We start from the raw sequence: 21,833 nt of genomic DNA, 5'->3' as shown, positions 1-21,833 counted from the left end.
TATATATCCATAATGATAATTTTTAAAAAGCTAAATAACCCTTAGAAAAAGTAGTTAACTAACCCTACCATGGTAATCATTTCATAAAATACTTAAGTCATTGTGCTGCATACCTTAAATTGAAACAGTGCTATATATCAATTATATTTCAATAAAACTAGAGGAAAAAATAAGAAGGCCTCTTCTGGTTCCAGAAGTGTGGTAGGAAATATTTAAGATGAGCTGGGGATACAGACCCCCCCAAAAAAAAATAATAATAATGATTGCAGGTTATGTCAAAAGACTCAAGAGCCAAATGAATTGGCTTCTACTGACCAGAGGATATCAACTATAATAATAACAACAGACCCCAAACTAATGGATTATATTCAAATATATGAAATCTGTAGTAAATAAATCCACAAAATCCATAATAATAATTTTTAAAAAGCTAAATAACCCTTAGGAAAAGTAGGTAACTCCAAAATAGCAGCAAAGAAAATAAAAGCCTGGACCATCTTAGAGCCAGAAAGTAGGAAAGAGCTCAGGAAACTCTGAGGACATGTCAAAGGGACACAGGGCTACGCTGAGAAAGCTCCCAGTCACCAGAGCTGGAACAATGTGAGCAACAAGAAAATTATAACAGCATTCAATTACAACCTACAGAATAAAACAAATACCCACTAGTCTCCACTGATAGGAATAAATGATTGAGCAAATTACCAATGAAGAAGAAAAACAATGCTCTTCTAAGAATTCTACTCCATAAATACAGAAGGAATGAGGGTAAAAAACAATCCATTAGAATACCACCAAGATCCACTTATGGGTGCTAATGTTGGAGGGCAAAAGTTTGAGGAGAAATAAGATACCTATATAGTCTCAAGATATTATTTTTTTACAATAGGAAAATAATAAATTTATAATATCCTAATCAAGAGACTAAAATTAGTGTCATCAATAGTAAGATATATAGGCATCATCTACACCCTGATATCATATAGTGTGAAGGACATAACTTCGGTGGTTCTTCCAAAAACCCAGTCTCAACCTAATCGTGAGAAAGAACACACCAACTCAAAATGAGGGGAATTGTACAAAATAACTGGGGCTGCCAGAATGGTGAAATGAGGACCTCCATATAAATTTGCTTCTCCATAAAAGCAACACTGGCAAAATTTCTAAACTAACTTTTTGAGAAGCCTGAGTGTTAACAAGTAAGGCTTGCCATAAGCTGAGGGGAGTTTATTCAAGAAAAACTACAGAACCTCAATAACAATAGTAGGATTTGTGAAATTTTAACGTGGCCTATTCCCATTCCCCCCTCCCTAGCTCTGCAGTACCTATGAAAATCAACTTGACTTGATGCCATCAGAATGGGTAGTTTGAGTTCAGAGTTCCTCAAAAACTCCCATCCCCAGAACAATGTTTAAGAGGAGCTGATTTGGACCTCACTCTATGGGTAAAGCCCTGTACCCAGGGCATGCATTGCAAAAGATCAGCAGCAGGGACCTGGGTGGATCTGTCAGTGTTCAACTCTTGGTTTTGGCTCAGGTCATGATCTCAGGGTTGTAAGATCCAGTCCTCCCTCAAGCTCTGTGCTCAGCAGGGCGTCTGCTTGAGATTCTCTCTCTGCTCCTTCCCCCCACTACCATGGGGGAGCAGGTTCTCTCTCTAAAATAAATAAATTTAAAAAAAAATCAGCAGCAATTGTTCAATATTGCAGCTACCTGAAGGTTTTGTATCAGTTGAGGCAAAAAAGATAAGTATATTTTTTCATAACTGTTTCTTCTCCTATGTGGATTTAAAAGACAATTCCACACACCAATAATTCTAAATCTGTGTTGATGGACGTATAATACGTAAAGATGCAAATTTATAGGCTAGTAATACCACAAAGGAGGGGGAGAAAATAGAATTATACCGAACAAATTTTTCTACACACTATGGGAATTGTTAGTATTAATGCTAACTACATTATTTTAAATTAAGATACTATTTGTGATCTCTATAACACCATTACAAAAATAACTAAGAACATCAGCATAGTAAAAGAAACAACATGGAATTAAAATGGTATGCTAGAAAAATATTTATTCAAAGAAGGCAATAATAGAAGTCTACGGGGCAGAAACATGTTAAGACATACAGAAAATACACAGCAAATCGGCAGATAGAATTTCTACCTTATCAGTAATTACATTAGATGTTAATAAAATACTACAATCAAAAGGCAAAAACTGGCAAAATAAATTTTTCAAAATATATAATTCAACCATATGTCATCTATAAGACATACACTTTAGATTCAAAGACAAAAATAGGTTGAAAGTAAAAGGATAAGAAAAGATATACCATGGAAACTGTAACCAAGAGAGCTGAAGTAGATATATTATTAATTTGATACAAAATAGATTTTTAAGACAAGAATTGGTAGAGAAAGAAATGCATTTTATAAGGATAAAAAGATCAATTCATCAGCAAGTCATAAAAATTTTAAATTACTACATATCTAACAAAGTCCCAAAACATATAAAGCAAACGCTAAGAGAAATAAAGGATTCTGTAAGAACTGGGAGACTACAAACACCGCACTTTCAGTGATGACTAAAACAACAGGCAGAAGATCAACAAGGAAATAGAAAATGTAAACAACTTTTTAAACCAAATAACAGAGTTAACAGATATCTACAGAACACTTCATACAACAGAATATATATTATGCTCAAGCACACATGAGACATTTTCCAGGACAGATCATAAAACAAGCCTCAACAAATCTAAAGGATTGATATCATACCAAGTATTTCAATTGAATGAAATTAGAAATCAATAACAGAAATTTGAAAAATTCACAAACATGTGAAAATTAATAAGACATTACTAAATAACCAATGGGTCAAGGAAGAAATCACCAGGGAGACTGGAAAATATTTTGAGACAAAAAATATGAAAATACAATACATCCAATATTATAAGATGCAACTAAGGCAGGTTTTTACAGGGAAATTTATAGCTGTCGATACCTTTACTAACAAAGAAAAAATATCCCAAAAAATAACCTAATCTTCTACTCTGAGTAGCTACAAGAAGAAGATCAAACTAAAACCTAAGCCAAACAGAAGGAGGGAAATAATAAAGATTAGAGCAGAAAAAAATGAAACAGAGAACAGAAAAACAATAGAGAAAAATCAGCAATACAAAAAAACTTGGTTCTTTGACAAGATCAACAGAACTGGAAAATCCTTAGCTAGAAGGTGCAAGCAAATAAGAAAGCTCACATTGTTAAAAATTAGTCCTAAGAGATGATATATCACTGCCAAACTTACAAAAATAAAAAGAATTACAAAGGATTTTTATGAACAACTGTATGCCAACAAGGTCATTTAGATGAGATGGACAATTTCCTAGGAAGATAAAAAGGTACCACAACCACAACCACAACTCAAAAAGAAATAGAATATCTGAACAGACTATAACAAGTACTGAGATTGAACTAGTGATTTTAAAACTCCCTACAAAGAAAAGCCTAAAGTTCTCCTCAATGTTGAAGTTTTCCATTTAGTGAAGAATTAACACCAATTCTTCACAAACTCTTCCAAAACTGAGAATAGTAGAAGTATCCCCCCCAACTCATTCTATGATGCCAGTATAATGTTTTCTTTAGAGCAAAACCCACACCCACAATATCCCAAATAAATACACATGCAAAAAGCATCAACAAATTCTACTAAACTGAAACCAGCAAATTATAAGAAGGATTATATGCCATGACCACACAGGATTGATTTCAGGAAGGCAAAGATGGTTTAACATATGCAAAGCAATGTAATACAGTGTATTACTTTACTAAAGGACAAAAGCCACATGATCATGTCAATAGATGAAGAAAAAGCACTTAACAAAATTTAATACTCTTTCTTGATCAAAAAAAAAAAAATGTTCAGCAAAGTAGGAACAAAGGGCAACAGTATAGAGAAAACCCTCAGGAATCCACAAAGCAAATACGAGCCATAATAAACGAGTAAGCAAGGTGGCAGGATACAGGATCAATATGCAAAATAACTACCTACAAAAAATGCATTAAAGGAAAAACTGTTTAGCTCTAAAATGAAAAGAAGTAATTAATAGCTTTGTGTTAATTTCTTAGTTTTGACCACTGTAGTACAGTTAAGTAAAATGTTAAAATTAGAAGAAGGTAGGTGAGGGATATACAGGAATTCTCCATTATTTTTACAAATTTTCTACAAATTATTTCAAAATAAAGAGGTTCAAATTTTAGAAAGCCACTGGTTCCCATCAGAAGGTGCTAAGGAATCCAGATCAAACACTTATCTCTTTCCCTATGAGTTGTACCACTGGGAACTTAGTAAATGAAGGGAAAGGTCTTTTTATAAAAGTATTCCCAGTCATAATTTAAAGAATTAGACCATCAAAATTTGGCTTCCACTAACAAATTAACGGATGAAGGCAGTGATCACCCATGGCTGCTAACATCCATCAAGAAAAGAGGGACAAAGAAACACTATGTTCTTCTTGATGGAAGTACAGAACACCATCTATGAATGTGGTTTTGATTAAAAAAAAAAAAAAAGTCAAATCTGTACCTGAGGAAGTTCTGATAAAATATCCAGACCAATCTACCACTAACAGAAATTACCACAAAAAGGAAGATACCACAGGAAAATGATCAGCAGTATTCAGGCCATGGGAAACCCTACAGTATAAATAATTCCGTAAATAAATTGCAAGGAGAACATGAGAAAGAGAAATGGAGCTTTGGAGGGGGATGTCCACAGATTAAAGGAGACCTAAAAGACTTATCAGCTGATCACAGTGAGACTTTATTTGGGTCTGATTCAAACACATAGATGGAAAAAAAAATATAATGGTATTTACAAGACCAGTGAAAATCTGAACACAGATTGGGTATTTAATAATATCAAGGCATTAGTATAAATTTAAGTATGATGATGGCAGTTTTATTTATGTTTTTATTTAAATTCAGTTAGCCAAATACAATATATCATTAGTTTCAGATATGCTGTTTAATCTTAAAAGGAGTCATTGTTTTTCTAAAGATAAATAACGAAAGACGAAATACCTGGGGTGTGCTTCAAAATAAAAGGGAGAGGGTGGGGGTAGGATAAAACAGTGGTGGCCATGAGCTGCTAACTGTTGAAACTGCACGATGATACGTTATACATGCACTTCTCTACATGTGTGAATAGAATTAAATTAGAAATCTGTAACACAAAGAAGTTTGGAAAACACACAAATATGTGGAAATTAAATAAGACCTTCCGAAATATCTAATGCGTCAAAGAAGAAATCATATGAGAAGTTAGGAAGTACTTGAGATGAATAAAATTTTCAACTTTTTTTTTTTTTAATGAGGTCTACATTTCCTGGAGGGGAGGGTCTCAAAGTACAAAAATAACTACAAAAGTAGATCAGAGCAGAGGGACTGTGGGCTCAAGCCACTGTACTGTTGCCTCCTGACAGTGAGACCTTAGGCAAGCTATCAAGTCTCGCCACCTCAGTTTCCCCCATCTGAAAGATGGGGATGTAAAAAGTAATGAGACTGTTGGAGGACAAGATGGAATTATGGCCTCAGTTTCCCCATCTGTGCATAATGGGGATGTGAAAATATGACCGACATTAGGTTAAGATGGAATTGCACATATAAAGCACTTGCTTCGTATCAACAAGTAAAAAAGAACTGCCCCATACCTACTTTCTGAGGGCAACTAAGTCTTTAGGAAAAGAAAGGTTCTTTTTCTATAACTTGACAACCATGAGCCCAGTCAAACATGACACATGACAGATATAAAAAGAAAAATAACTTTTAAAAATCATGTGAATGGCAATGTCCAAACTATTCCTCAAGTGCCCCCCTGCCTAGCATGCCCAAGAGATATCCCTGCATAAAGAGGACATGCATTATCCGGGCATGCTCCTGTCTCCTGGATTTCGTCCTGGTGCCTCTGCTTTTGCAAATCTTTTACTCCAAATAAGACAAAGTTGCTAGGCTTCCAGGGAAAAGATATTTCTGCTGCTGACAAGGAAGAGATGTAGCTCTCCAGGAAAGGGAAGGAAGGAGAGGAGAGGCAAGATAAATGAACATAAAACAAAAGGAGAGCTTTGCTGGGTATCATTTCAGACTCCTCTGAAAAAACAAATCATGAAGCCCGGTGGGACAGATAACGCCTGTGAGCTGGGGAAACGAAGTGAGAATCAAAGGAAAGGCAACAGGCAAGATTAGAGCAATTCCAAGATAAGCGTTAGAGCACCCCCCCACTACCTGTTTTCCCAAAAGAGCATGGAAATCAGATCCAAGTATAAAGCCCAAATGATTTTGGAAGAAGTCCCCTCAGGTGATTTCATGCAGAAATGTCACTGTTTCCGCCATCCAGGAGACGGATATTAGAAGGTGTCAGTAAGACTACATTAGGGTCATTACAAAGGGAATTGAGGCAAGAGGGAAACAAAATTACACATCGACCAGGGCAGGGTATGGGGCAGAGGGAGGGAGGGCCACAGGACAAGAGCACCAGAAGAGGTATGTGGACCTGGGGCGAGCACCCCACTCGACAAGTTAGGAAAGAGGGTGCAGGCAAGGCAGGGGCCTTATGCGGCTCCCGTCCTTCAAGCTGTGCCTTTGGAAGACCTGCTCTGGGAGCAGGGTCAGGGGCGAGGTTGGCTTGCTTTAACAAGTGTTACCACTGCCCTAATGCTTGAGGAGGAGGATGAGAGTGCTTTCTTCCATGCATGGTCCCTGCTTCTTCCATTTGCCTCTCCGGGGCAACACCCTTTTCTAGGAATATTCCTTCTTCAGCTTCCTCATCACCGTCCGCCTTTGCTAACTACTCTCTGCTTTCCTGCCGCCAGATCACCCATCTCCAGGCTGACTCCGTATTCCTATCACTCTCCTCTTCCAGCTCCACCAGCCTGGCACCCTCCAATCATTTGTTCCCCTCTCAGCCCAAGCCCCTGGTGACAACTGGTCTTGTCTCAGCGGACTGCTCAGCAAACCCCCTTTCTTTTCTCCTGTGGCCCCGAGGGAGAGGACTTCTCTGACCACGTTTTGCCAGCACCAACGAGGTCTGAAAGGGCTTCCCACACTCAGCCCAACTCACTCGTCCACAGCCAATGTTGCTCAAACTGATCACCAGCTGGGCGGCCACGAACTGGACCTGACCCCCTGGGATCAGCAACCTCCCTCTCTCTCGTCCCACTGAGCATGGCTCGGGAAGATTTTCCTCAATACCAACAGTCTGAAATCCGTGAGAGGATGCAACTGGCTCAGGCCATAGAAGCAAAGGACTGCTTTTCAAACTTCCACGTGTAAACAAAGCCATGATGTAGATGCCAGCACTCCCACCACCACAGGCTCAACAGTCCAGAGGTGGGGGGCCTGGGAAGCTGCATTTCTAACAAGTCTAATGGAGATTTCATAAAGAAGGGACCCAAGGACTAGGTTACTGATTCACACAATGGTGTGAATGACTGATGCACTTTTCGCTGTAGTCAGAACACAGAGATGTCCAAGAGAACAGAGACAGTGCCAGCAGATAAGGCTCCCTCAAAAAGAATCTGCTCTTGCCCTGCATTTACAGCTGCTTTGCCTGCATTTACACCCCTCTGCACATCAACCAGAGCAGTGACACAACAAAGCACAGACCTTGACTATTCACAACTGTGCTTCGCATTGTCTCTGTAGTAACCAAAGGCACTCAACAAACTGGCTAGACAAAAAATACGTTCTCTCCTGGGCTTCTCTGGTCCGTCCCGATGCCAGCGCCCTGAGATCTGGGCTGCAAGCACACACCTTGCGCCTACAAACAGGTTATGGCCTGGTTGCAATCTCAGGCTGCCCTGTGACCCTGTCGTGCCCTATCACCACCACCATGTTCCCTCAATAGTAGCATCCGTCCCCTGTCTGGCCACATCCTCCCTTGTCCTCTCTCATGTTGTCCTCTGGGAGGCCTCTCCTGACCTGCATCCTGCATGCCTAACCTAGGAGCCCTGCCCTGGTCGCCCATCCCTGGACACATCCTGCAGTGCAGTCAGCCCCCACAGTAAGCTGCGGGTGGGCCCCACCTCCTCCCTTTTATATCACAGGGTCTGGCTAGGGCCTTGCACAGTGAGGAGTAAATCAGGGCATTGGTTTGAGTTGATGGACAGGAGTTTCAAGGCAGCTACACACAGCCTGGAATGCAGTGGGTGTATAAGTCACTCACCATTCTCAGAGGACGGGGAAGACTCAGAAAACCACATCACTCACAGCTCAATCCTGAAACCATCAATCTTAGACTTTCTGGGACTTGAAGAGTTTGACTTAGCTTCTGAGCAGGATGACTGACCAGTCTTCTCCACAAACAGCTACCACCCCTCTCACACCTACATATAAGGACCTGGGACCTTCCTAAGGAGAAGGCCCCTTCTCTCCCCAGGAAAGCTTTCAAGAAATTCAACTTGGGAGCTAGGAGATATTTAGGAACTTCTCCTGAAAGCACCATTATCCCTGAGGACCTGCCTCCTAGGGCTGTACTGAATATTTAAGAAACCCAGTCAGGTCAAGATAGAAGGTGAGAACATGGACAGGTGTGGTCCAAGGGGAAGATGAATGTTTCAAAATCCCATGAAGTCTTTGAGGTCAAGTGAAGAGAACTGCTTCTGGGTCCCACTCTATTTTCTCATCTGCATGTTGGGGGTGGTGGTTGTTTTAAGAGTCAATTGACTTAAAGGATTAAAAACACTTCGTAATTGAAAATACACTATATTTCCTAAAGCCCAAGTATTTCTGCAAAGGAGGCTTCAGGAGCTACTGGCTCAATAATAACAAGAAGTGGTATGTGTGTAAAGACTTAAACCTTCCAGAGTCCCACCAGAGTGATGTCATACAGAAGCCAGAGGTACAGCTTCCCAGAGTCCTCACACTAGGGACAGAGGACCTTTGTGAAATTGCCGAGTCCTCCCTTCTTGGACTCAGGCTTCTTGCAAAGCAGAGCCAGGAAATCCCATAGCTCTGTCCACCAACATCGTGCTTGCTGACTGGACAGTGGGCACCCCTTGAGAGCAAGAGGGCAGCATTACTCAAAGTATGAGCCATTATATAAGCATCACCTCTGTGCTAATTAAATACTCAGATTCCTGGGCCCAATCCCAGATGAGCTTGGTCAGAAACACTGGCAATGGAGCCTAAGAGTTGTTATTTATAACAAGCTCCTGAAGTAAGTCTTATATAAATTTAAGAAGCTCAAGTAGCAGAATGTTGGAAAAGCTGTGGAACTGAAAAGACCTAGGTCAAATTCCAATACCACTACATAGCAGCTGTGTGGCCATGGGCAAGTTACTTAACCTCTCTGAACATCAGTTTACGCATTTGTAAAATAAGTATGAAGCGCAACCAGTGTTGCTGGGAGAGTCAGAAATAATACTCTGCACCTATGTTATCCTAAGAGGTAGGAACAACCATGACCCTCACCTTTTAGGGAAACAATCTGCCACTCTGAGCACAAGGGGTTTCCTAGAAGCCTCTCACAAGTGATGGAAGCCAGACAAGACTGATGTCCTTAACTTAAAGGCCTACATCAGCCGTTTACATCAGGAGTCAAGCAAGGAGAACAGGAGAAAAAGATGGGCTGAGCTTTGTATGGAAGCCAAGCCCATTAGCCTTCCTGAAGGGTTCCACCTTGAGGTGGGTTCAGCTACTGATGCAGCTCCAAGATGACTCTGCAGCCTAGCGGTTCTTTTGGGGTGGGGAGTCTAAAGGGAGAAGAGACAGCAGTCACCCCCAGCCTGAGAGTCCAAAACTCTGGGAAGGTGCAAGGGAGAGAGAAAGTGCCCAATGTAATGACATACCCTAGTACCAACTATGGGCAGGACTCAAAAACCCCTCAAAGCTTCAGTCTTTCCATTTGGAAACTGGGGTTAATTTTTAGAAAACTAACATTAAAAAGTCAACTATGGGATGGTGCCCAGTTGGGTGGCCTGATCACAGCTCACGTTAATGGGTGGACACTGTTATTATTACCCCTGCCTTTTTATATGTCTGTGCTGGTCACACCAAAACTTGGTGGCAGTTTCACTGTTGTCCCAAGAGGAGAGGTTATCTAAGCTTGAGCTTTACGTACCTGCATTGATTGTTAAACGTGTTAAACTACCTTGCCTAGAGAGCCTGACCAAAAACTGAAGCTAGGACTTCAAACCAGAGCGCAGGGCCTGGATTTCCCTCCTTTTCACTCTTAAAAGGCGGGAGTGGTGAGGATGAGGACGGTCAGAGGCTGCCGGATTCCAGCCCTGGGATCATTCCGGTTTGGACGAGGCGTCTGAGTGCCAATCAGGGTCAGGGTACTCCCGCGCGCCCAGCATTTAGGGTTCCTGCTTTCTGCGTCCCCGGGCGCAAAAGAGGCCGGGCCCTTCGCCCCTTGTTGAGCCGCTCCTGGGCCACCCCGCCCGGTGCCATTCATGCCGCGCCCAACACCAAGTTCCCCGGAGCGCCGTGGCCCTGAGCTGACCACGCGCTCCACAGCCCGGAGCGCCCGGCTCACCTGCTGAAGACGAGGCAGCCCAGGTGGTTGATCTCGTGGTCCGAGCGGTGGCGGCTGTAGTCCTCCCACAGATCCTTGAAGGCCGTGACGGCCAGGATGAAGAGCACGGGCGCCAGCGCCAGGCCGGGCTGGAAGGCGTTCACCGCCGGCACGAAGTTGAGCAGCGCGATGAAGACAAAGTACACGTTGGCCAGGCGGTGGAACTGCTCGAACAGGTTCTTGGGCAGGAAGGACAGTAGAGTGTACTTGGTGGTCTTGAGCCGGTTGTCCGCCAGGTGCTGGGCGCCCCCGCGCCGCCGTCGCCGCGCACCCTTGGTCGCGCCGGCCGCTGGATCCTCGACGCCCGGGGGCGGCAGCAGGTTGGAGCGCACCACGCGCGTCCTGCCGTCCCCGCGCCGCCGCCGCCGCCGACGACGACCCGGGGACCCGGGCTCCTCGGCCGCCGCCGCCTCCCGCTCCATGGCCGCGTGTCGCCGCGCCCGGCTCCTCCGCCGCTCGCACCCGCCCGCGCCAGCCTCCTAGGTGATCATCGCCGGCGGCCCGGGCTCGGTGGCGCGGGCTCCCCGCCTGCGGGACGCATGGAGACGGCCGTCAGCGCCCGCCCCGCCCAGCCGGCTGGTCCGCTGTCGGGGCAGGGCTCAGGCGGGGCGGGGCGGGGCGCGCGCGGCACAGAACCCCCTTGTACTCGCGCTTGCCTGGCCGCTTCCGCCGAGGCAGCTCCTGGCCCCGCCCCGCCCCGCGCCGCGCCCAGGCTGGGATACCGCGGATAGCGGGAAACAGAAAGACCCGAGCTGAAAAGTTTAGAGCAGTTTAGTTTCATTTCCAGAAGCATCAGTCAGTCCTAGAACAGTGCAAACGCTCCCCGACACCGGTAGGAGAGAGGAAGCTGCAGAGTGTGAGAGCAAAGGCAGCGCAGTCCCCTGGCAGCGGTCAGGCTCTTTCTGGGCCAGCTCTGCTTCCCAGGCCCTGGACAGGGAAATGGTCTAGGAGCCCGGATTAGGAGCCTCCTCTTGGAATCAGCTAGAATCAAAATCCAAATGAGCCATGCCATACCAATGCTACGATTTTAAAATCTCATTTACCGAAGATATCTGCTTTTGGGGAGAGCCCAAGAAGTTGATATTCTTTTGGCTCTACACCCTTCCCTAGGCCTGCTCAACTTCCACCTACTTTCAGATTTACTTCTTGGGTAACTAGACTTTTCCCTTTCCTGACCATCGCTGCCTTTCCTTACTTCTTACTTCCCTAAATAGACTTTTTTTTTTTTTTTTTTTTGGAAAGTAAGACTATTTCTCAGTGGCAAAGGCAGGCTTGGTTTGAGGTATTTTTCTTTTCCTCTCTGGTAAACCCTCAGAGCCAAAATATCCCTGTGTGCTGCACTTCTGAAGCGGCCTCGGAAAAGCTATGGCAGGAAATTGAAAGTGGTTGCTGGGAGGGGAGGAGAGGACCAGAATTGCAGAAGAGTTTTGGGGGCAAAGGGTTCCCCTCAGTATTCGTGGGGAATCAGAGAGGGGAATATGCGAACGATGAGGGTGGGAGACTATGCTGGCTATGGCAGAAGGTATTGGGGAGTCCCCACTTCAGTGGCAACACTCTCCTCCAGATAGACCATAGCCGTGACAGTTCGGCCTTCTGCTTTGGAAGTACAGGGATAAGCTGCAGAGATTTCTTGGCAAGGAGAATCTGGCTGAGAATTTGGGTGAGAAGAGCCCTTAGGGGTACTGCCTGTCTTGATTCTGGGAGCTGCTGGCTTCCTAGAGGCCAGCCCCTCCTTTCTCCTCTTGCACTGGGATACTCTGACATTCTCCCAAAAGGCCATCGTAACAGCCATTTCTGGCACTGGGTTGTCCCTTCTGTGTCTGCTACTAGTCACCTCCCCAGCTTTGCTCAAATCAAATCTTCCCCCATGACACTCTCTTATCTCCTATATCCTGGGGCTCATATGCCATCTAGCCAGGCCAGGGGCTCATGTCTTTGCAGGGAGCCTTGGCCACAGACCACAAATTTACTGGAATCCAGCATAAGGAGGGTAAAGTGACAGATACTAAGAAAATATTGTATGCCATATATCAAGACTCTCCCCCATAGCATTCCTAAGGGTAGAATATTAATGTGTAGAGAGGCCTGGGTCAGAGAAAGATTTGGCTAAAGTACCTGCACTTTCAGGGAAAGAAATCAGATCTCATGATGAACCAGTGGCACCCAAAATTGAGTATTAACAGCAAAGGAAGTAACACAACTTCCCTGGTTTCCAATGACTAGGACCTCATGGACCCTTATCCTCCATCATCTAACCCAGTGAGGCCCAAGGGCCTACTCTCTCCCTCCATTTCCATATATGCCTCCATCCCTATAGGTATCCCCAGTGTGGGCCCAGAGCTTCTGGGTGGGTCTCCCTGCCTCCTAGTCTCCTTGCTTCAACAGTTCACATGTTGCCAAAATGGTTCCTTGACCTACTGGACCCTTTCACTTCATTTGTTTACCCTCCAGCTTACCGGAGTCCCCTGTTGCTTACAGGTCAAATGCTGACTCCTCAGGCAGAGGTCCCTTGAGGCCCTCAGGGGAACTGGCACCAACTTACTGATTTAACTCCACCCCTCCCTACTCCTGGCCCAGCCCCAGGGCAAGAGGTCTCCTTACCCTTCTCAGAACAGGCCTTATTCATTCCCATTTACATTCCACTCTAAGGTTCCAAGATTCCATGAGTCACACTGCTCCTTAAGCCTGGAATCTTTCCCCACCTGCTCCTCACCAATCCAAATTCAGTATTTCCGCTGAGGCCTCACTCGCCTGGCCTCCCGGGTTTCCACACTGTGTGATCTGTTGAACCCCTGAGAAATTACTTCTATTCTGATGTATATGCAGTGGTATGTAAACCCCCTTAGATTGCTCTGCTGGGGTTTTGAGCTTGGATGTCTTCTGCCAGGTAAACTTTCAGACTTGACTGCCTGGGCCAGGCTTGGATGAACTCTGGGTTGGTTGTCTGGACCACTGAGCTCTGACCATGCCCTGCTGCTGGGCCCTGGGCAAGTCACTGTAATTGTCCTCCGTCAGTAAACACTTATTCTTCAACCACTGTGTGCCGGGCACTGTTCTAGGCACTGGGGACTGACTCAGAAGAATTGTTGATGACAACAGATAATTCTCATGGATCTAACATTCTAGTAGGAAGAGACTGTGATATTGTGATTTCTAATAATAAATATATATTTGTTCTCCATCCCCATTTCTGGCACAGAGCTCCTAAACCCTTGGAATTTCCTAAGTGTTGAGTGCTAAAGTTGTCCTGATATTCGTAACAAACCATTTTCAGCCACACCTGAGTTTATGAGGTGACTTTTAGAAAGCACTTTACATGGGGGCTGGTTGCCAGGGAAACCAAACATGTAATTAGAGAGTTGGAACTTTCAGCCCCACTACACTGACCTCCAGGGAGGGGAGAGGAGCTGGAGGTCGAATCACTTGCCAATGGCCAATGTTTTAATGCATCTATGTAATGAAGCCTCCATAAAAACCCAAAAGGTGAGGTTTGGAGAGTTTCCATATTGTGAACACTGGAGATTCAGAAAGAGTGGTGCTCACAGACAGGGTATGGAAGGTCCATGTCCTTTCCCCATATTTACCCTATGCATCTCTTCCATCTGACCATTCCTGAGTTATACTGTTTTATAATAAACTGGTAATCTGGTAAGTAAAATGCTTCTCTGAGTTCCGTGAGCTTCTCTAACAAATTAATTAAACCCAAGGAGAGTATTATTGAAACATCTAATCCATAGCCCGCTGGCCAGAAGCACAGGTGATAACCTTAACTTGTGACTAGCATCTGAAGAGTGTGTGTGTGTGTGTGTGTGTGTGTGTGTGTGTGTGTGTTGAGGCACAGTCTTGTAGGACTGAGCCCTTAACCTGTGAGATCTGACGCTATCTCCAAGTAGTGTCAGGATTGGATTGAATTATAGGACACCCAGTTGGTGTCAAAAAATTGCTTGGTGGTGTGGGGGGGAAACCCTACAGACACACATTGGAATCAGTACCCCTTGACATTAGCAATGACTAAGCAAGACACTCCTGGAACTCCTCTAACTCCCTGATCTCAAAAATGCTATGTTCTCTGAAGGGTATTCCAACTAGAAGGACATAGGAAATGGAGGGGCACAGGGAACCAGCAAGGGCTTTTAGAGAGGACCTTCCAGGGCATCCCTCACCAAAGGCAAGGGAAACAAACTGCAGAAATGTCTTCAGGAAGAACAAGCAAGTGTAGGAGAACATGGGGTTCCAGTTCCAGGGAGATGGTCCAGGTATCTTGAGCTGAGTGGGCAAGCTGAGATGTAGCCCAGAGTAGGTTCATGTAGGGCCTGAAGAATCACAGTAAGGATTTTGGCTTTTAGCTGAGCGAGAAAGGAAGCCTTGGAGGGCTTTGAGCACAGGAGTCATATGACTGAACGTGGGTTTTCAAACATCATCAGTTACTGTGTGAACAGAATGCAGAGGAGCTGGGTTAGTAGGAAGGAGACAGTAAGAAGCCTTTGCAATAATCCTGGAGAGAAAGATTTGGTAGTTCCTTTGGGAGTGGTCATGGTGCAGGGTGGGATATGGCTGTATTAAAGCAAGCATGATATGCTGTTGAACTGGGTGTTGCGTATGAAAGAAGGAACGAAGTTTAGAAATGCCCTAGCAATGGATAACTTGAGTCGCTGAGGTCTGAAGACAATGGGAGGGTCAGGCCTGGCATGGTCATGATGCCACAGAAGCAAAGATTTGGCTGGGGTACACACAACGAAGGTCATCTGGGAGGCCCAGCCAGAGATGTTAGTTGGGGATCAAAGAGTGAGTCTGGGTGGAGGAAAGTATGGCCAGAAGTAGGAGAGAGGCAGAGGGGCCAGCATGCAGGGCCAGACCTGCCTTTGGATGGGAGAGGCCTCTGGATTTGCTCCAAGTGCAACAGGAAGCTGTGGACTACCCCCAGCAGAAGCACGAGGTGAGAGGATCTCATTTTCCCTTTTAAAAGTTAGAAGATGTACTTGGAGCCCAGTGGGAGTAGGCAAGACAATAGAGGAGGAGGTGGCTTAGGCTCCAAGAATTGGATAGACAGAGTTGACTCCAGGTAGAGTCGACATGAAAAGCCAACATGTTGGATATTTAGATGAAGAAAAGAAGTGAATCAAGAGTAACACTCATCAGTTTGGTTAATGACTTGAGGATGAAGGATTGTAGAATATTCCAGACCCCAAATATGCCACTTTAGCATGTTGATTATTTTGAATTAAAGTGACTTGAGACTCTGGGTAGCTCAGTCAGTTAAGCATCTGCCTTCGGCTCAGGTCATGATCCGAGGGTCCTGGGATCAAGCCCCACATTGGGCTCCCTGCTCAGCAGGGGAGTCTCCTTCTCCCTCTCCCTCTACCCATCCCCCTAATTTTGCTCTCTCATGTACTGTCTCTCTGTCAAATAAATAAATAAAATCTTTTAAAAATAACTAAATAAAGTGACGAGAGACAGTGAGTGTAAGAGGGAAACACACTGACCCTCTTTTGTCCCTCTGAAAGCAGGAAACAAATCTCCTATGTGAAAGGTATCCTCATTGTACCAGGAGGGTAGAAGGCAACTTTATCCCCAGAGATAGGAAATTTAAGACCAAGAAGACTATATAAATAGTCCTTGTCACATCACCAATTTCTTACCATTTCTTCATCTAAAAGGTACAAAAGCTTCCTGCTTTGGTCACTTCTTTAAGTCTCATATTTTTATGGGGTCCTTGTAAGTACAAAATTAAATTTATTTTTCTCCAATGAATTTAATTATTAGGCCAGCCAAGAACCTAGGATGGAAGAAGAAAAATATTTCCTACCCCCACAAAGAAGAACAAGTCGGGGGGAAGAAAATACAAAGCTAACATACGTCACGTTAAGCTTGAGGTGCCTGTTCGACATCTAACGGATATGAAGTAGGCAGCTGGATAGTGAAGTCTCACAGTGACAGGAAAAGCCAGCACCAGAAGTACAGATCTGGGCCATGTCAGAAGATGCCTGCGAGTTAGAGCTGTGTGATGAGAGGATTGTACCTACAGATGGAATATAAATAGAAGAGACTGGATGAGACTTTCTCACTGGAAAATGTAGGGCGTTGGATGAAAACAGTCACGAAGATTGCTTCCAGCTTTCAAGTACTACTTTGGTGGTGTGATACTTGCACAATAAATGCTTGTGGAATAAGTAAAAATCACATTCTACAAAATTTTAACCTGATAGCATTTAATATTTACTCTTGTGAGTGTCCCTAATTTAAGAGAAAAAATTATAAGAGATTCCCAAATTTGTAATGTGTAAAGTTTGGCACAGATATGTTACCCATTAATTAACAAGGACTTAACATTCATTTAAATTAAATTATCAGAGTACAGAGCTGTGAAAAATTGGGTTATATTAATTGTTATGATCCAACAAGCTAAATCTATGATAATGTTTCAAATCCCAGAAATGCCAAATTCCAGAGACTTAAGTAAAAATTTCTATTTTAGGATATCTGCCTGAGCACAATGATCTCCTTTTCTTCAAAGGAAATTCCTATTAAAAGGACAGATGATATACTTGAAAGGAGAAATGTATAGTTGTGCTGGGAAACAGCGAAAAGTATCTTGGAATACAAAAGAAGATTCTTCAGAAGATAATAATGAGGGCTATCTGAGAGATAAAAAGGAGATAAAAGTGAATTGGTGAGGAAGTGTAATAAATACAAGACAATACATAATGTAATCAAGTAGACAATGCTGCTTTAAAAAAAAAAGTGGGGATGGGGTTTCCAAAAAGATCTTAGTCCAAAATATGAGTAAGGCAGGCCTGGGAGCAATAGCCATTGTGGGACATCTGGGAAGATAAAAAGGTAAAAAATCTGCTGCGTCCGGTATAAGTGCGCCGTTCCAGGCCCCATGCTGGCTATTTTGACAAGTTGCTCTCATTGCTATATTTGAGAAGAACTACTAGCATGAAAGAAAGCAAGCTCTACAGAAGTGAATTTCTCCTCTCAGAATACAGACCTAACAGAACACAGAAAATAATATTAAACCCAATTATTATTATCCTTAAAAAAATTCTAGAAGACAGCCCATCCATAAAATTACCATGGAAAAGAAGCAAATGAGGAACAGTAAAGAATTCTTGGGAGTAAAGACAGCACAGATTACGTATTTTTTTAAAAAACACAGTCCACAACAGCATGAATGTACTTGCTATTGCTGAACCGTATACCCTAAAAATGATTCAGATGATAAATTTTACATGGTGTGTATTTAATTTAAACAACATAATGGAGGGGCAAAACTAGTGGTCTGGATGATCAGATTGAGGACTTCTTTCAGCATGCAGGGCATAAAGACAAAGAAATGAAAATAGAGAAGAGGTTACAGATCTGGGGCATGGATCCAGATAATGCCTTTCCTGTCTGCCCATGCTACTGGTAGATAAGGTAAATAGTACCAAGGCTTCGGAGAACATCTAGAAAAGATGGGCAGAACATTAACAGAAAATCTATTTGGGAGCATCAGAGAGCTAACAGAGAGCAAAGGTAATGAGGCCAAGACCCAGGAGGAGGAGGATACCAGAGAGCAAAGTCTAGCACTTGGGACAAGACTCCTCAAGGCCCCTCTTCTCATGCAGCCCATCCTGTCCCCAACTAGCTCTGTCTGATTTCCCATGTCTGATGTGCCATGTGCTTGTTTCTGAGCTGTACATTCTCCCACACTGGGAGACCTCAGCTCTACTGGACAGGGCTCAGTATATAGCCACTCGCAGAGGCCATGTGCCCCCAGAGTCACACAGGGCTGCCTCTTGCAAGTACTCAACAAATAAATATTTACTTTCATTAAGTGATGGAAAGACATCAGCACCATTGTGGGAAGCATATTTTGAATATAGGTTCCCATATTAGTCAACTTAATATCCAGCTGTCCTGCAATTTAATGAATTTATAGACAAGCAAGCCTCTACAGACAACTACCCATGGTAATATACTTTCTACAGTTAGCAAAATATAAATTAACATATTAATACAAGTGACTCAAAAACAGAAAAGAAAAAAATTTGAATAGATTAATATATTAAGCCCCAGGAGGTCTTGAAAGGGTCCTCAGAAATCCATTCTTCAAAAGCACCCTATAGAGACCATTTGACAGGCAAATTCTGTTGAAACTTCAAAACAGTTAATTTATTTCATTTATAATATAGTTTAGGAGGATACTGAGACCTTCCCAATTTGTTCCAAAAGGCTAGCAAAACCTCTTATTAAAAATTGGAAAGTGGAATTGCAAAGGAGCCACATATAGTTTATTTATAGTTTATCACCATATTGTAATATTTATAGGTATAAATACCAGAAAAGAAAAAAGGACAATATATCACTATTTGCAACATTTTAGGTTTTTTTTTAAGATTTTATTTATTTATTTGAGAGAGAGAGAGAGAGTATGCCTGAGTATGTACAAGTGGTGGGGGGAGAGGAGGCAAGGAGTTCAGGGGGAAAGGGAGTGGAAGAAGGAAAGTGTCCCAAGCAGACTCTGTGCTGAGCATAAAACCCAACACTGGACTCAATTCCATGACCATGAGATCATGACCTGAGCCAAAACCAAGAGTCAGACACTTAGCCACCTGAGCCACCCAGGTGCCCCACAACATCATGACTTTTATCTAGGAAAGTGGTTAGTAATATAGCTAACTATAAGATAAAGGATGTACATCTTAAGTTTCTCATGTATAAGCAAGAACCATTTAGAAAATGTAATGGGATCAATAACAGAAGGATCTCATTTTTAGAGTTAATAAAATACCCAAAGAAAAGCAAGAAATGTCAGTTCAAGGTATATGCAAATAATCGTAACAAAAACCAACAATAGAAGCAATAATATTTAACCTTTGTAGAGAATATAATGCCTGCCAGGCACGTGCTTGCTTGTTTTACACTGACTATCTTCATCCTCGGCCATTCCATGAGGTAGGAAAATTTTTATCCCAATATCACAGATGAGGAATATGTGATCACAACTTAACATTTTGCTGAAGGTGGTAAAGGAAGGTATCCCTGAAAAAAAAAAAAAAAAAAAAAAAAGAAAGAATGCCATTCCTTTGAGTGTGCTTGCTTTTTAAACTAACCTGTGGATTTTGTGTATTTTCTAAACTAATTCCAACTGGTTTTTTTTTTTCAACTTGACAACTTGAATATAAGTAACTGAAGAATAAATGAAGACAAGTAAGTTAAAAAACCATTTTGGATATGGGAAATTAATAACCCACTACAAGGACAACAAAAATTAAGAAGTCAAATACATCCCTAAAAATATGCCAAAGGAATCTTGCACAAGAATACATCCTTTGTAAATGATGTGCTTGTTTATAAAGGCAGCAACTTCTTCCAACTTTGTGTATAGTAAATCACAAAATGAAAAATTTGTGAAAACAAACTACAGTTACATGCAGCAATGTCAAGGAGTCTTGGAAACCTAATGCTGGGTGAAACAGCAAGTCCCAGAAGACTCCATACATGACAATACTGTTTTTAACAGAGCACAAATGCTAGCAATATTCAGCAAAATATTGTTCAGCTACTTTTGTTTGTGTTAAAGCAGTTTTTTACAAAACCAAACATGTGCTTACCATGCAATTCAGTGATTACACTATTAGATGTTTATCCTGGGTAAATTAAAACTTACATTCACACAAAACTTGTACACAAATGTTTATAGCAGCAGTGTTATTCATAATAGCTAGAAACTGGGAAGAAATCAATGTCTAGAACAGATGAGCAGATAACAGATTGTGGTACATCCCTACCAAGGAATTAACTTCTCAGCAATGAATGAAATGAGCTATTAATGGACACAACAGCTTGGATGGATCTCAAGAGAATAATGCTCAAGGAAAAAGCCAAAAGGTTACATACTGTATGATTCCATTCCAGTTTTCATGTGTCCAAGTAATAGAAATGAAGAACAAATGTGGTTTGGGAGGGAGATACAAGAGTATTGTTAGGGTTCCTTATAATGGAAACATTCGGTATCTTGACTATAGTCGTGATCATATAAACCTACACATGCAACAAAATTGTATAGAATGAAATTTAGACACAGTAGGGCACCTGGCTGGCTCAGTCGGTGGAGCATGCAACTCTTGATCCCGGGATAGTAAGTTCAAGTCCCACACTAAGGGTAGAGAATACTTAATAACAAAATATTTTTTAAAAAAGAACTAAACTCACACACAAATACACACACATGACTGCAGGTAAAACATGAGTGCATGGTGACTTTCGAATCAAGTCAATAAATCATATTAATGTTAATTTTCTGGTTGTAAAGCTTTGTTATAGTTCTGTAAGGCACTAACACTGAAGAAAACTTGGTGAAGAGTATACTGAATATCCCTGTGTTACTTCTCACAACTGCATATGAATCTACAGATATTTCAAAATAAAGATATTTTTGAAAATGCAGACATTTAGGGGCTCCTGGGTGGCTCAGTGGGTTAAAGCCTCTGCCTTCGGCTCAGGTCATGATCCTGGCATCCTGGGATCGAGGCCCGCATCTGGCTCTCTGCTCAGCGGGAAGCCTGCTTCCTCCTCTCTCTCTGCCTGCTTCTCTGCCTACTTGTGATTTCTGTCTGTCAAATAAATAAATAAATAATCAAAAAAAAAAAAAAAGAAAATGCAGACATCTTAAAAAATAGAAAAAAAAAAAAAACAGGGTGGAATTATAAATACCAAAGGGGGAGGACTGTGGCAAGGAAAGGACACATGCAAGTTATCGGGAGTGTACAATTTCTTGGTCTTGGTGGTAAGTGTATGGGTGTTCTGTGTTGTGGCCCCCAATGATCCCCATCTCCTGGTACCAAAGTCCTTGTGTAGTCCCTTCCTATACTGAACAGAGATAATACATATAAAAAATGGGATACTGAGGAAATGACAGTGTGTGACCTCCAAGACTTGGTCATAAGATATTGCAGTTTCTGCCTCCCTTCTTGGATCACTTGTCCCAGGGAAAGTCAGCTACCATGTTTTAAACCTTGACCAACATCTTAATGCATCATGGGTTTGTGAAGACCCCCTCCCAATTAAGCTGCTCCTGTATTCCCAAACCGCAGAAACTGAGAGATAATAGATAACTGTTGTTGTTTTGAGTGACTGTTGTTTGAGTAATTTGTTTTTTAGTAATAGATAATTATTTTCAAGTGTATTATTATGCTTTATAACTAATATATATAATGTAGAATGTTTGAATATTAAATGATTAATTTAAAAGGTGAGAAAGAAAAGAAAAAG

At 42.6% G+C, this 21,833-nt stretch overlaps 1 protein-coding gene across 1 annotated transcript in view; it reads right to left on the bottom strand.

The window, feature by feature from the left end:
• The window catches only part of ATP10A (ATPase phospholipid transporting 10A (putative)), a 194,686-nt gene extending 181,529 nt beyond the window's left edge, over positions 1-13,157 (bottom strand). The window contains exons 1-2 of the mRNA XM_032843114.1: positions 13,031-13,157; positions 10,536-11,102 (exon numbers count right to left, since the gene is read on the bottom strand). Coding sequence (XP_032699005.1) covers positions 10,536-10,996 — 461 coding nt within the window. The 5' untranslated portion in view covers positions 10,997-11,102; positions 13,031-13,157. The remainder of the gene's footprint in view (positions 1-10,535; positions 11,103-13,030) is intronic.
• Between the last annotated feature and the right edge of the window lie 8,676 nt (positions 13,158-21,833).

This window comes from Lontra canadensis, unplaced genomic scaffold (genome assembly GCF_010015895.1).
Source record: "Lontra canadensis isolate GAN:19392208 unplaced genomic scaffold, GSC_riverotter_1.0 scaffold135, whole genome shotgun sequence".
Classification (NCBI taxonomy): domain Eukaryota; kingdom Metazoa; phylum Chordata; class Mammalia; order Carnivora; family Mustelidae; genus Lontra; species Lontra canadensis.
This window is presented reverse-complemented; position numbering and strand designations above follow the sequence as displayed.